At 35.6% G+C, this 17,404-nt stretch overlaps 3 protein-coding genes across 4 annotated transcripts in view; 2 read left to right on the top strand and 1 right to left on the bottom strand.

Moving 5' to 3' along the window:
* The window catches only part of CHS2 (chalcone synthase 2), a 97,568-nt gene extending 95,980 nt beyond the window's left edge, over positions 1-1,588 (top strand). Inside the window, exons 1-2 of one of the 2 annotated variants that reach the window (NM_001360424.1) lie at positions 70-303; positions 441-1,429. In NM_001360424.1, coding sequence (NP_001347353.1) covers positions 126-303; positions 441-1,429 — 1,167 coding nt within the window. In that variant the 5' untranslated portion in view covers positions 70-125. Of the gene's footprint in view, positions 1-69; positions 304-440 lie in introns of those variants that run through there. The other variant, XM_041015245.1, reaches the window with a different exon arrangement.
* A 2,463-nt stretch (positions 1,589-4,051) lies between these two features.
* LOC100776393 (eEF1A lysine and N-terminal methyltransferase) lies at positions 4,052-12,365 on the bottom strand. Its single transcript, XM_003524890.5, has 15 exons — positions 11,901-12,365; positions 11,763-11,829; positions 11,100-11,281; positions 10,534-10,782; positions 9,841-9,924; positions 9,692-9,739; positions 9,531-9,595; positions 9,143-9,191; positions 8,440-8,698; positions 7,765-7,886; positions 7,501-7,581; positions 7,301-7,375; positions 6,686-6,876; positions 6,386-6,536; positions 4,052-4,567 (listed from the first exon to the last, which is right to left on the bottom strand). The coding sequence occupies exons 1-15, from the start codon at positions 12,363-12,365 to the stop codon at positions 4,370-4,372; spliced, it is 2,286 nt and encodes a 761-aa protein (XP_003524938.1). The 3' UTR covers positions 4,052-4,369.
* Positions 12,366-12,905: 540 nt separating this feature from the next.
* Positions 12,906-16,600, top strand: LOC100777273 (geranylgeranyl transferase type-2 subunit beta 1). The gene is made up of 10 exons (XM_041015532.1): positions 12,906-13,751; positions 13,835-13,985; positions 14,074-14,190; positions 14,485-14,551; positions 14,639-14,735; positions 14,886-14,958; positions 15,393-15,526; positions 15,602-15,700; positions 15,819-15,894; positions 16,378-16,600. The coding sequence occupies exons 1-10, from the start codon at positions 13,698-13,700 to the stop codon at positions 16,470-16,472; spliced, it is 963 nt and encodes a 320-aa protein (XP_040871466.1). The 5' UTR covers positions 12,906-13,697; the 3' UTR covers positions 16,473-16,600.
* The last annotated feature ends 804 nt before the right edge of the window (positions 16,601-17,404 follow it).

Here is a 17,404-nt window from a genome sequence, read left to right on the forward strand (position 1 = left end):
TCTATGTCATGTATATAACCACCCTTCCAAACCCACTTTGCAACATCCATCAAAGCCTTTTCTTTCGTTGCTACTACTTCACTTTCATTCTTTGCTTCAGAAAATTAGCTAGCTAGCTATCTAGGATGGTGAGTGTTGAAGAGATCCGTCAGGCACAACGTGCAGAAGGCCCTGCCACTGTCATGGCTATTGGCACCGCCACTCCTCCCAACTGCGTCGATCAGAGTACCTATCCTGACTATTACTTCCGCATCACCAACAGCGAGCACATGACTGAGCTCAAAGAAAAGTTCAAGCGCATGTGTAAGATACATACATATCTCTCTCATTTAGCCTATCTTCATTTCATTATATGATACGTATGTTGTTTATTTTCAACATACATCTTTGATTTGATTAATAATACATACTAATGAAATTTAATTTATTGTTTGGATCAGGTGATAAGTCAATGATTAAGAAGCGATACATGTACTTAAATGAAGAGATCCTGAAGGAGAATCCGAGTGTTTGTGCATATATGGCACCTTCATTGGATGCAAGGCAAGACATGGTGGTTGTGGAGGTACCAAAGTTGGGAAAAGAGGCTGCAACTAAGGCAATCAAGGAATGGGGTCAACCCAAGTCCAAGATTACCCATCTCATTTTTTGCACCACCAGCGGTGTCGACATGCCTGGTGCTGATTACCAGCTCACTAAACTACTGGGCCTTCGTCCCTCCGTCAAGCGTTACATGATGTACCAACAAGGCTGCTTTGCCGGTGGCACGGTGCTTCGTCTGGCCAAAGACCTCGCCGAAAACAACAAGGGTGCTCGCGTGCTTGTGGTTTGTTCTGAGATCACTGCAGTGACGTTCCGTGGCCCAACTGACACCCATCTTGATAGCCTTGTGGGTCAAGCCTTGTTTGGAGATGGTGCAGCTGCTGTCATTGTTGGATCAGACCCCTTACCAGTTGAAAAGCCTTTGTTTCAGCTTGTTTGGACTGCACAGACAATCCTTCCAGACAGTGAAGGGGCTATTGATGGCCACCTTCGAGAAGTTGGACTCACTTTCCATCTCCTCAAGGATGTTCCTGGACTCATCTCTAAGAATATCGAAAAGGCCTTAGTTGAAGCCTTCCAACCCTTGGGAATCTCTGATTACAACTCTATCTTCTGGATTGCACACCCTGGTGGACCGGCAATTTTAGACCAAGTCGAGGCTAAGTTAGGCTTGAAGCCTGAAAAAATGGAAGCTACTAGACATGTGCTCAGCGAGTATGGTAATATGTCAAGTGCATGTGTGTTATTCATCTTGGATCAGATGAGGAAGAAGTCTATAGAAAATGGACTTGGCACAACTGGTGAAGGCCTTGATTGGGGTGTGCTCTTTGGTTTTGGCCCTGGACTCACTGTTGAGACGGTTGTGCTCCGCAGTGTCAGTGTCTAATCAGTAATCATATTTTGTCAAGACAACAAATCTTTCTTTTTTCATATGTATTGTTGGCTGATCAAGGCTTATTCTGTCTTTTGATTTTTTTTCCCTGCCCTGCCTTCATCAAATGCTTCTTTTTGTATACCAATAAATAAGAACTTGTTTTACTATTAATTCATTTAAGCTTACACACAAGTAATCTATATATGCAGTTGCAAAGTGAATATCTTTTGTCCAATTTTATCTTCATTGAAAGATTCTTTGTGATTGAGCATAAATTGAACTATAGAACTGTCTGGAACCAGGTTTATTTATGGGTCAATTGTGTAACGAGTGTTGTGTATGAGTTATCTGGGTGTGTCAGAAAAATTATACAGAAGATCACAAATCCTTTTTTTTTCTTATGTATTGTTGCTTGTTTAGTTTGAAAAATATATTCTTTCTCTTTTGGTTTTTCCCCTGCTTTCATCACTTGCTTCTTTTTGTATACCAGTAAATAAGAAGATGTCATATTATCCATTCGAATAAGCTTGCACACAATTGATCTATACAGTTGCAAAGTGAATACCTTTCATTTTTTTTCCAATTTCATCTTCAATGAAAGACTCTTTGTGATTGTGTATAAATTGCACTGTACAACTGTCTGGAACTAGGTTTATTTATGGCTTAATTGTGTAATGAGAGTTGTGCCGATTAACTTAGTCCAGTTTGGCTTAAAATTTTCTGTCTTAGGGGAGTTATCTGACTGTGATAAACATTATATAAAAAAGATCAATAAGTATCAAGAAAACCCAGTAGCCAAAAAAATGCACTTCCTACATCATCTAACAGAGGACTCTTGTTGAAAAGAGGTGGAAGCCTTACTATGGAGATTTACACTTATGCAAATTATGTAGGTTCAGTAAGTGATATGTTGGAAAGCCGGCTTAATTGTGGTCACTCCTATCCCTTATTTATAGATATGTTGGACCGCAAGAGGGAAAGAATACATTTTTCAAACTCCACATGATTTTGGACATAGTTCTCTGCAAGAAAGCAAAAGCTCCACATGATTTTGGCACTGTGGACTTCGATAAAAGTGATGATGCAAGACATTTTCCAAAATGCTTAACCCTATACTTTGTTTAAGTATTACGATTACAAATTTATTGTTATCACTGATTAAACATTTCTGTAGGCACTAGAAAATTGATGAGAACTTGTATGTTTAAGTGTAAGGTCTTGGCTAATGTTGATATGTAGCATGGAAAAAACAGGGCTGTAGTGTTTTGCGTCTTTTTAGCTGCAGGCTTGTAATGTTTTGATGAAAAATATTATGTGGTTCACCAAAATAAGAAAAGGGGGGAACTCGCCTAATAAGAATGGCCCCATGCATAAAACCGAAGCAAAGAACTTACCTGCCATTCAATTTTATGAATATAATGATTACAAATCCCCTTTACAATTCATCTTTAGAAAGTTGGTTTTGGGTCCCGACCCAAAACCAACTTTCTAAACTTTGGGTTGATTATTTAATGAGGAATGAAATGATTATCGGTGAGGGTGGAGATACTTCATACTAATACATGTCTGTATCAGGCAAAACAGTTGTGCGCATGGTTGACAAAACATAACTTTTCTAGTGCCAAAATTATAGTATGGCTTTTCTAAGTGATCTTACCTGATTTAGGTGATATATACTTTTTATATTTTGCAGGCTTGCCAAGGGAAAAGGAATTGCTCCATCAAAATATCAGACTCTGTATTCGGTGGTGAGTGGGTGACCCCTGTTGTCTGTGGAGGCATGATGCACAACACCATTGAGTGATGGTTTCTTTCAAGAGGCTGTAAGCAGCTTCTAAAACGAGGTTCGGTGTGAACCTTGTGAACACTAGTCAACCAACTGGACAATGTTACTGACCAGAAATGGCCCTTAATTGTGTTCACCCTATTGTGTATATGTATGACAATTCGATAGATGTCATGTTTTAGTACATAATACTTAGTCTTTTGACTTTGGACAGCAAATAAATAACTCTGCTGATCAATGATTCTCCTTTGTGCATGCGATACCATGGGTTCTTTGATCTAAAATCCAATAAATCATACATGATTTATTTAAGACAGTGAAAATATTTAAAACTATAAATAGACTATTTACTCTGAAAATAAACAGTTATATTTCATCAACTTTTTAAGTACTTCCAACATAAGGCTTTTCATAAAACGAAAATTTTTACAACTAACTTTAAAAAATCATCAGGACGGTAACTCTTCACTCTCCACACCAAAACAGGTTTTCCAATAGTTGTCAGAAAGCAATTTCCTATAAAATCGAAGTAAATGACCTAAATATCTCCTTGAGTTGCAAATATTTATAATACTAATTTTGTTCATATACACGGACAAGCTTTTAAACTATTTTCAGGAAGGATAAATTTAGATCTTCCCTTCAAGATCTTTCTACAAATCATTCATTCTATTTACTAAATACAAAAGAATTAAATGCATTTTATATTTCCAAAACATTCACTATTTTACTTAATACTTAGTACTTTATAAAGTATTAAGATTAGTAAGATAAAGAAGAAAATAGTATTACTTTTCCAAGAATTGTAAACTTTCCAGTAAGTTTTTTAAAGACCAGTCAAACAAATCTTAACGAAGGAAAATTCCTAGAGGATAGTATTCACAGCGAATTATTCCAGGGAATGTTATCCATAACCCTTAAACGTTGAAGCAGACACCCATATGAAATAAAGGGTGAATGCGCTACAATATCATCACAACTCACAAGTCATTTATTTATACATCACTCAACCATTAAGTACTATTGATGAGTACTAGACAGTTCAGTCCGCAGATCAATGACAAACATTTGGCTGAAATCACTTCCGAATTTGAGATAGCAAGCATTCACATCACACAGACGAAGAATATCATGCTCATAACTATGGCAAGGAAGGAGAGCAAGTTTCACTTCAAATGTCTTATCTTTTTGGTCGCATTGATAATGTTTTGACCTATCTCCGGGTGTTTAAACTCCAACAATTTATGAAGTTTAAGAGAAGCTTCAGAGAAACAGCTATCCTCAATACAGGACTCAGATTTGAGGGCAAAATGAACTTCATTGACGTCCTCGTCAAGCTGGAGGCAGAAGAGGTGGCTGAAAACCTATGTGAAGACAACAGAAATACAACAGTGATATTACAGAACAACTAGACTCTAAATACAGGAAAAAAAAACATAAATTTAAGTTGACAAGACATTGTGTAAAATATCTTCCACAATCAACAAAACCAAAAGTTATGCTGAATAAATATTTATATACAGCAACAACATCCAGGGTATATAGTCAACAACCTAAAAATATGTTTCTTGTTAGTAAATAGGCTATCACTAATAAATATCTGAATTTTGTGTTTGTTTTTTGATAAATTTTCTTTGCATTGAGTTTTTTTTTTTTTGAAAAAAACTGATAACAAATGGAAACAAATTTAGGGAGCAAATACAAAATTGCTAATTTATAAGAGACTGAAAAAATGTTTCAGAGACCAAAAACAAAATTGTTATTTTATCATGAAGAAAAAACGAAGAACAAATTTATTAGAAAGCAAGCACAAAATTTGGATGTTTATTAGAAATCACAAACATATTTTAGCTACAAATGAAATATAAGACTAGAAGGAATAAGTTTAATTTTTTGTTAAAATTTAATACAGAAACAGTTATGCGTAAAGCATAAATTATTGATATAGCATTTGTAATCTTCAACATAGCACCCATCCCACTATCCCAATCCATGCCACAATACAAGAATGATACCTATGGGTACATCCATCTTAACATTTCCAATCCTATAGGTTTCACATAGTATCGAAACAATGTATATACATCAGTACCACTTGTACTAATCTTATTAATATAATACAAATTAATTTTGCTGATAAAAAAAAGTACTATATTGGGATTACAGTTGTGAAGTTAAAAACACGTAAGCCATTTCACAAAGGAAATATGCTCAGATACCAGCTTGAACTCTTCAGAATAATAAGAATTGCTAGAGAGAATTGATCTCAGCACCTATGAATTTAGATTAAAGGATTACAATTCAATTCCCTGATAAAAGATAAGTCCTAAATTTTGCTGATAAAAAAAAGTACTATATTGGGATTACAGTTGTGAAGTTAAAAACACGTAAGCCATTTCACAAAGGAAATATGCTCAGATACCAGCTTGAACTCTTCAGAATAATAAGAATTGCTAGAGAGAATTGATCTCAGCACCTATGAATTTAGATTAAAGGATTACAATTCAATTCCCTGATAAAAGATAAGTCCTAAATTTTAGAAACAAGATATAAGGACAGTATCTATGCAAACAAGGGCTCAACAACTTCAAAGTAATAGAAAATGTTCATTGAAATACTAATGTTTCGTAACTGAGTTACACCAATTATAAATTGTGTCCTAAAGTCTCCATTTTCTAGCCTCTCTGGAATTCTAAATCCCCCCCTTTAAGCACAAAAGATTCATATGGACATTTCTCATAAGATTAGTACTCTAATGCTGAGTAGCAGAATGGTAGATCTAACTAAACTTTGTCTCTCGATGTCTGTAAAGTTTTATAAATTCAGAAATAACTAACAACCATAATCATTTCTACTTCTCCCAGCAACTAGTTATATTTGGGAGGGTTTTTTTTTTATAAATATTGGTTAAACCCACAAAATTTGGAATACTTTTCTTTGAAAAGTTCACCGGTTTTAGCAAGAATAAGGTGAGTGAACTTTTCCCGATTGTGTATGATTGGATAAACAATACCTAAAGCACCTAAGAAACTGCATTTAAGTTTTGTACAAAAGAGAGAGGGAAAAAAAAGAATAGAGATTTGAAACACATCTGTAATAAATATCTGATTAAAAGAAGATACAGCATCAGACATTAAAAATCAAAGTCCAAACTAAATATTATTGTACTCATTTGTTTTTACCTTTTTCATTTTTGAGAGAGCCATATCCTTAATGGCTTGGGACCGTGACACCAAATTGACAACAAAGAGACCATCCTCTGAAAGTTTATCCTTTACGGTCTCAAGAAAAGACTCATCCAAAAAATCCGGAGCAGGGCATGTCAATCCCGAGCTGTACAAAATATGTAATAAATAAGTAGGATTCTTTAAAATCATAGAAGATAATGATATTATTATTTCTAATCCCTTAATGACCTAATACCATTTTTTCCTTGGCCATTCTATAATAGTTTAATGTCATAAATGCATAATTCAATTCACCTTGGGTCTGAAGAGTCAACATCAACAATAATTATATCAACTTTTGTCACTTTTACACCAGCATGAGACACAGTTGAACTTGCATTTAGAGCAGACTCAGTATTACTAGGATCATTACTTTTTCCATGAATCTGAGGTGCTCCAGAACTGTCAATCTCTCGGACAAATTGGATCCCATCAGCTACATGCACCTGGATTCCCCAAAGCAACAAGATTAAGTGGCCAATGTTGTGATCACCCCATCACAAGATTAATTCAACAAATTCTTAAATTATATTGTGGTTCTTAATATTCTGCACACAGCCCTCACCCCTCCCAACAAATAAAAACAGAAGTCACTTTATCTGCAGTTGCCATATTTTCATTGCCATCCATATTTTAAACTGGTGTTTAAACAGCAAAAAAAAATCATGAAATCAAAATAATTACTTGCAAGAGTCAACATTGTATGATTCAAATAGGCATGGATAATCTTTTCTTAAAACTAGTTACTGTTTCATGTGGATATTTCCTTTGGTGTAAGTTAGCAATCTGGCTTTACTTTGGTTAGTCCTAATTTAGATTTAAGCCCCCACAACACCTCAAGAGAAAAGACATGAATGTATATTTAACTACCTTTAGGCGTTTATCCTCAACAAAACTGAAGTAGTCCCTTGCAATATCAACAATCATGGGGTCTAACTCCACAGTCTGTAGATAAAAATTATTATCAAACCATGTCATATCAATCATTCAGAAGAATAAATCATTCGGGACTAAATCTGAACTCTAATTATTTCCCCTCCCTAAACAACAGGAAAAAAAATATAAATTACCTCAATTTCCAAAAAGGGGATACACCCGTGAAGAAACATGGAAAGTAAACCAGCTCCAAGACCTATTATTACTGCTTTTACCTGAGATATGCCACTTGAATGTATCAGCAATAATGAATGAAAGAATGTTTTAGAGCATCTGAAGAAAGTGAGACAAGTTAATTTGGCATTTATTTACAATTTGCTATTATTGGAAACTACAGTCCTTAATGTACCAAGGAACTAGTAGATTCATGCATCACATTAAAAGTCAGAAATACTTGCCATTTTCCCACTTGATGCCACATTTTCCATGTAAGAAGATATTAGCGTGAACCCTGAAATAATCCCTGTATGATAAGAACTAGCTACATAGCCATGATAGACGGTCAACTGGCTGCTTGCTCCTGCAACATTGGAAAAAAATATTACAATGGCAAGAGAGTTATAAACAGCAAGTAAATATTGCAAACTAGAAAATGAATAGTTTCAAAACTGTAAAAATCCTATCTCTCTCTCTGTTGTTAAACCATTTTTAACACCATATTCATCCAAAACCATTTTTCAGCATTAGAAAAGCTTAAAAAAAAAACTATATAGATAACCCAAAACACTGTCTACAACTTTTTTTATAGAAAAAAAATTAGCAAAATGAAGGGTAAATTACAAGAGATGATTCCTCTTAGGCCTCGTTACATTTATATTGAAAATCAATTTCACACACCATGTAGGCATGCACACATCCCAATGTAAAATATACAGCTAAGATTAATTTGGACACACATCTCAATCATGTTCAACGGTTCAAAACCAATTCTACAAAAATATAAAATAAATGGAAACTTTATGATATGCAACAGTAAATTAAAAAACTCGGGATTTGACAATAATGTTGAAGCAACACTTGCAGGAGTTGAACAGTAATTTTAAATAAACCGGAGGCAAGAGGAAAATAATTACCAATACTGTGTCTCTGAGATCCACTTTTTCTAGATTTGGAAGATGCATTGTTTTTCTTCCTGCCTGTCTCACTAACCAATTTAGTAGGTGACTGTTCATCTTTTAGCAGAGCTTCAGACTGCACCAAATTTGCAGCTCTCTCAAATACAAGGCGTCGAAACACCAACTCTCTAGAAGGAAAAATACAACTGACTTCACTATCAACATTTTCATAAATTACATCTTCAACAATAATTGATCCAGTTAATGAAGATGTGACCTGCAAAACACATAAGCATAAATGATATAATGAGAATGTTGGGATCATTTAAAATCAAGCAAAGCCATCACGAGAATGAGCATCCATGTAAAAAGTAGGAATCACAAAAGTAAAAAGACTAGTGAATAAATACATTTTTGTTTCTTATTGATAAAAACAGCATTTCAAAAAACTGAAATAGAATAAAGAGGTGAAATTACTCTTAGATCAATAAAGCAGGTGGATAAAAAAATAAACATAATAAGAAATGAGCCCAGTAGGGTCCCAACTCCCTCTAATGAACAATGGAACCAAGGGCCGAACACCATAAAAAGAAGCTCGGTAAGAAGTTAAGAATGAAGTTTCTTGCAGAATACTAGAGTAAATCTCACGGCCTTATTAGACAGAGAGTTCACTAGATCAAAATAACAAAATAGAGACAGTATTATGTATATTGTTAAAAACCTTGTGAATGATGTTTCGCTCCTTGATCCCCTCACTTGCCATCATGAAACTGTAGGCATGTATTCAAGAACTTGTGAGAAAAAACTGAAATTCATAGTGTTTAAATGTGTGTTTGCTTCAGCCTATGTTTGCCAACTTCTAGAGAGAGATTTCACCCAAAAAAATAGATTACTTCCACAAAAATAAGCAAAACCAAACATGCTATAAGTATGACAACAGCACCTGAAAAAAATGGTTTACAGTATAGTAATTACTGTAATGCACAATGGAACATGTTTGGATGCTTTGGCATGAATAGAAAAACAGGAGAAAAAAAATGAACATTTATGTTAACATTGCTCGAAATAAATGAAAAATCACAAAAATGCAACTGGTACAAGATACAGACGGTATTTTAGCTCCATTCTCATTTTCTGCAGGTGCCAACTGCGTAACCAATGGAGACAAATCCTTCTGAAAAGGGATAACAGACACAATTCAGTAAAAAGCAACAAGGTTAACCTGTTATAATGGCATGTCCATGAAGCATAACTTATGAGGATGTTCTACCTGAATCTCCTCCATGCTGGTATCCGAATGGCTGGCATCCAAGTAAACCTAAAGTCACGGATTTGCTTGGAAGCTTCAATTACAAAAGTAATTTGGCATACTAAAAAATACCAACAAATTATAATTTTATAAAATTGATAGCATAGTACCATTATGAGACGAGCTGCTTCAGAGCTTCTGACCACCATCCACTGTCCTTCTTCAGAATAGAAAAGCCATTCACGTGCACGAGTCTGAGATTTAACATTCAATCATGAAATTCAAACAGAATTACTGCATAATTTGATGCCCTAAGTGTAAACTGCAGATAGATATAAAAAAGGAAATCTGAAATCCTGTGGAATCAGCTCCATAAATGCATATTGATGCACATTGCAATCCAAAAAATTAAAAAACAAAATCAGATGAAAAAAAAATAAAAGAAGAACTTGAGAAATACTAGAAACTCCAATCTGCCAGGTCACAAAACAATACAATTACACTTTTATCATTTTTAGTATGAACAAGGTTGAGACTACTAAGAATAGAAATTAAAAAGAATCAGAAAATTTGAAAATAAAAAGTATCCAATTGTCCGTTGTCCTTCCTAGTTTCAAAAAACATTGTCAGCAGCAGATTCTAGTCAAAAGCAAATTAACAATGGTTCTTTTACTTCCAATAATAACTATTTCACATTTATTCATTTGTTAAAACTACTGTGCTTGAATCTCCAGAGAAGGATCACTGATTCATTCTGAAATTCATGAGCATACCACGAGAGTTTTTTTTTTTTTTTTTTCTTGTTACGAAGTTAGAAGGAATGCATGAACAAAAATTTAAAAGGGATCTCTGCTAAAACACACCTTAGGCACAATGAAAACCCCACAGTGATAGGTAAATGGGCTGGCCTGTTCCTCGGCATCAAGAATTACAGCTCTGTAAGAAAAAGTGGAGTACCCTTGTCCACCCAGAGTTAGCTGCAATCGCCGACCTTGAGATAGCTTTGTCAACTCCTCTTGCAGATCTTCCACAGAATATAATAAATTGGAGCCGCTGGAGTATTTTTCACGAATTTGATTCTCATTTTGAAGAGCCTCATGAAGTCCAGAAACCTTGCACAAATGTGAGGGGGGACATAAACATAAGACTTAATTCTCTGTACCAATAGGCATTAGTACTTCATAACTTACACACATCAAATCAATGTCATAATATTCAGATCATTTTCTCTCTATTCCCCCTTCGCTACATAAACCCTACAACTTTAACAAAATAACTACCCCTTCTCTATTAATAACCTAGAGTAAAACTATCTATAGTTCTATACCACTAACAGATGTAGCATTAATCATCCATAAATCCTTATTTTAAGAAAACTCCTATGTCCACGAGAACTAAACAGAAAGTACAAATAGCCCAGATAGTCTACCTGTTTTGAATTGCAATGAAGTGAAGAATTATGGAGCAATGATGTAATCTGGTGCACTAAAGTAGACAGCTCCTTCTCCACAACCACCATAAATGTTTGAAGGCTAGGTTTGCCAGAAGACTTTAAAGGTATGGCATCAACACTCATTTTCCACCCAAGTCGGAACTTTGAGAAAAGTAGATCTGGAAATTGTGAATTAGCGATATTTATCCTCCAGTGATACCAAACCAAGCACGTCAAAAAATGAAAAAGAAAAAATGCAAAAACAGTTCTAGAAAATCATTTCATTGCAATCCAGAGTAACAAAGCACCCCGTCCAAGTGCACTACAATTAACTCTAAAGGTAACACGGGATAGCTTCTTGGTAGCATGTTTCTTTTTTAGCAAGATGTCAAGGAGATTGGAAGGGCTTTGTGCAAACCCTCTTCTTAGAATCATTCACATTCAAGTATTCTTTTCTTGTGGCTAATACACAAAGGAAAGTCTAAAATGTGGGTACCACATATGAACCTTGTACCATGAATCTTTCAGTAAGAGTAAAGGAAAATAAAACGTCTGCAATTGAAACACCATCACACCTTCTTAGTGCTTTCAATTGTATTCTCTACGTATCACATGTTTTTCACTTATTATTCATGGTGAAACAAAATTAAGGAAACTTACTAAGTACGTGAGATTCAGCCAAGGTAAGGCACACAAACTTTCCCCCAGGCTTTAAAACTCTCTTCACCTGACAAAAATAAAAGGGCTAAGTTACCAAAAACATGAACTAATAAGAAATAACAAAGTAGAGAAACGTACCTCTGATAAGTACTGGTTCCCCAATTTGGGGCCAAGTTCGGGCTCCATCAAAGCATCCAGTCCACCTTTGTCAATAACCGCACCGAAGCTCTCATCCTCGAACTGCATGGCGGTCATGTCCATGATGCGCCATCGCATGAGGGGACGGTCGCGGACGTTGCGGCGGAGCATGTCGGAGATGACGACCTTGGAGAAGTCGATGTTGGTGATGGCGGTGTGGCCGGCGTCGTAGAGGTGCTCGGAGAGGCGGGAGTTGCCGCAGCCGGGGACGAGGAGCTGAAGCGGGAGAGGAACGGTTTTGAGGAGGGAGAGGAGTGGGTCCCTGAGGTTGGGCCATTCGGCGTACCACTCGAAGGAATCACCGCGAAGGGTGAAGAACTTGTCCCAGTTCTCTTTGCTCGTGAAGTCTCCTAGGGTTTCCAGAATGTCTTCCGGTGAACCTTTCTTCTTCCCCTTCGAACCCATTCTTCTGTCTTCTCTGCTTCCACTCTCACTCACTTCACAAACCTCTTTTATACTGCTGCGCTTCACTTCACTGTCTTCTGGTCAAGACAACTTACTTTAGGCTAAAGTCTAATTAGCCCTCCTAATCTCAGATATTTTAGGAAAATCATCAACGTCTCATTCAATAATCAAAATTGCTAACTCTGTCAAAAATATTAAAAAAAGAATTGCTAAGCAACGTTACTTAAATAAGTAACACCAACTCATTTGTTTCAATTGAGCACCATTGATTAACTCTATGATGTTTTTTAAAGTAAAATCATGGACATATTAACTGAAATAGCAAGTGAGAGCCCTCAAGTCATGGTTTACAAAGAGTTGGATTTGAGGAGGAGCTTCCTTAATCCAAATCCAATCAAAAGTAGAAAAAGTAGTTCTAGCTAGACGGTCTGCAACATTGTTTCTCGTTCTTCTAGTATGAACTAACAAAGTATCCACTCGAATCCTGTAAAACATCCTCTAACTATGTACAATGTTATAGGAATTTGTTAGTTTTTGAAAACAAAACCACAACGGTACCTCAACTAACTCTGTAAAATTAAAATAAGCAATTGTGTTGAAAATGCTATTATAAACTAATTTCAGTAAATACAAATATATGCCCCACATGCTTACAATTGTATACAATAACATTTATTTATTTATTTATTTGTGGAATGCCGCGGTGATTTGGAAAACCATTCTTAGTCCACAACGTTGGCCTCTTTTCTTTCTGGACGACATTGAACTGAAAAACCTGGAGAATGGTTATGGTTGGGATACCCGTTTTGGTGTAGCCATGAATTATGTGTTTAATTGTAGCTGGAGCATGGATAGATCTGTGATTTTCCAGATTGACAGGTTGCACAAACAAGTGTTGGAAGATATAGCAAAAGGATATGACATTACTCTTAACCGTGGTATCCAAAGTACAAATTAATACCGCTAATTATTTGAAAGACAATTCAAATAACTATAATATTAGTCAACAATATGATGACTTGGCCACAACTAAATTTTCCATGTTTTAATAAAACTTTTAATTGGGGCTAACGGCGTTGGTTCGCTTTCGCTTGACCTTGGCACAAACTAACAGAGCATTAGCGTTTCTACTTCGTATCACTGCCGCGACCCTTCTGGATTCCGACGGTGACTTTGATTAAGGAGTCCGGTAAGTTCTCATTTTTTTTTTTTTTGTTCAATTGGAATTGGTTCAGCCACATCCTTCATCCTCTTTACTAAGATGGGTGCACTGCAAAATTTCATTTTAAATCTTTGATTCTAATATTTCTGATTTTGTTGTGTTTTCGTGAGATGGGAGAGCTGGCCACTGAGAAACATGTTCGATATATATTATCAGTTGAAAAGGTGTGCTGTGCTTCCCATTTATACATGGATGCCTTGCAAACTCTTCTTTAATGCTTAAAAGGTTGTCCTTTTATGGTTTCCAGAGGAAAGATAACTTTGAATCTGTCGTAATGGAGCATCTAAGAATGAATGGGGCATATTGGGGATTGACCACTCTGGATCTTCTAGGAAAGCTTCATACCGTCGATGTTGATGAGGTTGTTTCGTGGTTGATGAGTTGTCAGCATGACTCAGGTTCTTCCGTGTTTTATTTGTTCCCTTACTTTCTTTTAGACATCAGTGTCATTCATAGTTTCTTACGAGAAAATGTGTTGTTGTGAAGGGGGATTTGGTGGAAATGTTGAACATGATCCGCACATCCTCTATACACTAAGTGCTGTGCAGGTGTTGTCTCTCTTTGATAAGCTGGATGTTATTGATGTAGATAAGGTCACAAGTTGTATCCTTACACACATATTGCCTCGCTTTGAAGGTCCCGTTATCTGTATTAACAAATATTTTGTGCTGCAGAAGAAGCTTTGTTATTTTTGCAATTTTTTAAACTATCGTAGTTCTGTTTTTTTTATCAGGATATGTAGCTTCAGTTGGCAATATACTTTGATGTTATGATTCAATTGCTTGATATGTTTCTTAGAAAGAAAGAATTTTAGTAGTTTGATACTAAGACTACAATAGTAAAATTTAATAAACTAGGAAGTATACCGGATCTTGTGTTTCTTACTATTTATCTCAGATATTGTCAGCCTGCAAAATGAAGATGGATCCTTTTCAGGGGATATGTGGGGTGAAGTTGATACACGGTATTTTTCTTAAGATTCTTTTTTATTATTGATCATGTAAGAGCTTACTGTATTTTTAACTAAAATCCACTGAATTATTTGTCCTAGGTTCTCATATATTGCTATTTGTTGTCTATCAATATTACATCGCTTGGATAAAATCAATGTGGAGAAGGCTGTGAAGTACATTATTTTTTTTTTCTTCGTACCCCATTGCCCAGAGGCTCTTCGCTATGCGAAGGTATGGGGGAGGGATGTTGCACGCAGCCTTACCCTTGCATATGCAAAGAGGCTGTTTCCGGATTCGAACCCATGATCAACAGGTCACCAAGACACAACTTTACCGCTGCACCAGGGCTTTATAAGTTGCAAAAATATGGATGGTGGTTTTGGGTGCACTCCTGGTGGGGAATCTCATGCTGGTCAAAGTATGTCATAAATTATTCATGATCTTTTGTTAGTTATTAATTTCCCTACGTTACTTACTCAATGTGTGTACTAATACTACTTTTTCCTTCAAAGATTGTGTTGCTTCTTTCCCACATGAAGGGAGTGCTTTATGTGGTGAAGGGCATAGTTTGAAATTTTAATATGTTGCTTAAATTTCTGGGTATAAGAATCTGTTTTCTCCTTGGCAGCACAGTATAGCTATGCAACCTAGTACTTACATTATCCAACTACTTGGTAGTTTTCCTGATAGAAATTATGTACTTTCCTTTTGTTCTTTTGTGGTCAAAATTTACTCATGTTAAGCCTGAATTTGTCTGTTTGATTTTTCTATTTTCTGAATTTCAAATGAAAGAATGAAATGGGTTGTGGACTTGAATCATCCTTCTAATATATTTGCTTTTCCTATTCTCAGTTTTCTGTTGTGTGGGGGCCCTTGCCATAACAGGGTCGCTAGATCTTGTTGACAAAGACCTACTTGGTTGGTGGTTATGCGAGCGACAGGTTAAATCTGGAGGTCTGAATGGGCGTCCTGAGAAACTTCCTGATGTGAGTAAATCTTTTCAAATTTAGGTTTAGTGCTGTAGATTGTCCTTTCTCTTACTAGGTTTTAGATCTTCTCAGGTCTGCTACTCATGGTGGGTTCTTTCTAGCCTGATCATGATTGATAGGGTACATTGGATTAGTAAGGAGAAGCTTATAAAGTTCATCTTAGACTGCCAGGTTAGTTAGTTGAGTGTCTTTTCTGTGTTTATAAATCTGCATGTTTTCTTTTTCTTTTTGGGGTTTCAATTATTGTCCGGTAGTATTTCTGAAATATTATGTATGTTGAAACTGAAAGGACACAGAAAATGGTGGAATTTCGGACAGGCCAGATGATGCCGTGGATGTCTTTCATACATTCTTTGGGGTGGCTGGTAGAGTACCTCCATCATTTAGCCTTTTTTTGTTCCATTTGTTGTGCTAAAATCTTGTTATCTAGGGTTTCCTTGGTTTATTTGGGAACCACCCAATCTCTCCCATTCCCATGACTCAATGTGGGAATGATAGTAACCAGTGACTTCATTCGGTCATCCTGTTTCCAAAAAGAGAGATGAAAAACCATTCTTATTGAATCCTTGTGGATTCATGTTGTGAAGTTGCTAGCATCATGTTCAGAATTCAGATAAGATTAATCGTATTGTTCAACATGCTTATAATGATTCATTAGAACTGGATATTTAACATGATTCTATTTTAATTTTAGTTGTTTGGAAGGTTTAAATGGGCATATATGTGAATTATAAGCTAGACATCCCTATTTATCCTTTCCTAACAGTGCCTATTGCTTTTATTCATGTGTTTCATATTTCTTTTACACTATAAACTAGGGACGCTTAAGTTGTGTTTTTTTCTTGCAGGACTTTCTCTTCTTGAATATCCAGGGCTGAAACCAGTAGATCCAGCTTATGCTTTACCTGTTGATGTTGTAAATAGAATTATTTTTACTAAATAAGGACTTTAGTAGTTAAGTTCGATGATAATTTTCCAGTAATGACAAAATCTTGGGTTTGTAAGACTCACTGTTGGGAGTTGGACCCCCTCCTCCCATCCCCAGCCCAAAAACAGTTAATTTCTTAAAAACAGTGTTAACATTTTGAGCTTCTTTTAGTTAAATTGCTGTGGTACGACATGTAAAGATTGATCAGTATTGTAGTCAACCATCAAATTTATGCTACTAGTTACTACATAGAAGTATAATTTCTTTTGTTAATATAGACATAGTTATCATGCCATCGTTTTGGTGAATTTGTTCTTTTCTAAAGTGTTTTTTTTTTCTTAAAAAGAAGGAGAATAAACAGAAGAATTCATTCACTGAATACAATTAAATTCAACCTTCTAATATGATTAGAACGTCTTCTAAGTTCAGCTGCAATGCAAGTTGCAGAGTGATAAAAAAACTCCAACAGAAGACAAGATTTTTTTTGTTCTTTTAAAAATGTAGATTGATCGAAATTAATGGCTTATAAACCGTGGACAGAGAGAAGGCCACCTTGGCCACTGTTGTCGTTAAAATGATCATTGCCACTGCTGTTTTTTTGGCATTCAAGTGCGTGCTTCTACCCTTCATTTTAAGCTCATGTCCAGCTTCCACCTAGCCTATGTGGTCTTGAAGAGTTAATATCCTTGCAACTAACAGGGATTTCGTTCACTAGATTACGTATTTAAACCTTATTTTTCTTAAGAAAAAGTGTTAAGTAGACAAATTTAGTATTGTTTGCTTCGGAGTTCACAAGTCTTGCAATTGGATAGTTTCTGTAATTTTCAACTTCATCTTTTTGACACAACTACAGAACTTTACATAAACATAAAAAAGACCATACCTCTGCCAAAAAGATTGGCCAACTTGAAAAATAAAAGTTCAAATATTCAAATTTTTTTATTCAT

Source organism: Glycine max, chromosome 5, assembly GCF_000004515.6.
Source record: "Glycine max cultivar Williams 82 chromosome 5, Glycine_max_v4.0, whole genome shotgun sequence".
Taxonomy (NCBI): Eukaryota; Viridiplantae; Streptophyta; class Magnoliopsida; order Fabales; family Fabaceae; genus Glycine; species Glycine max.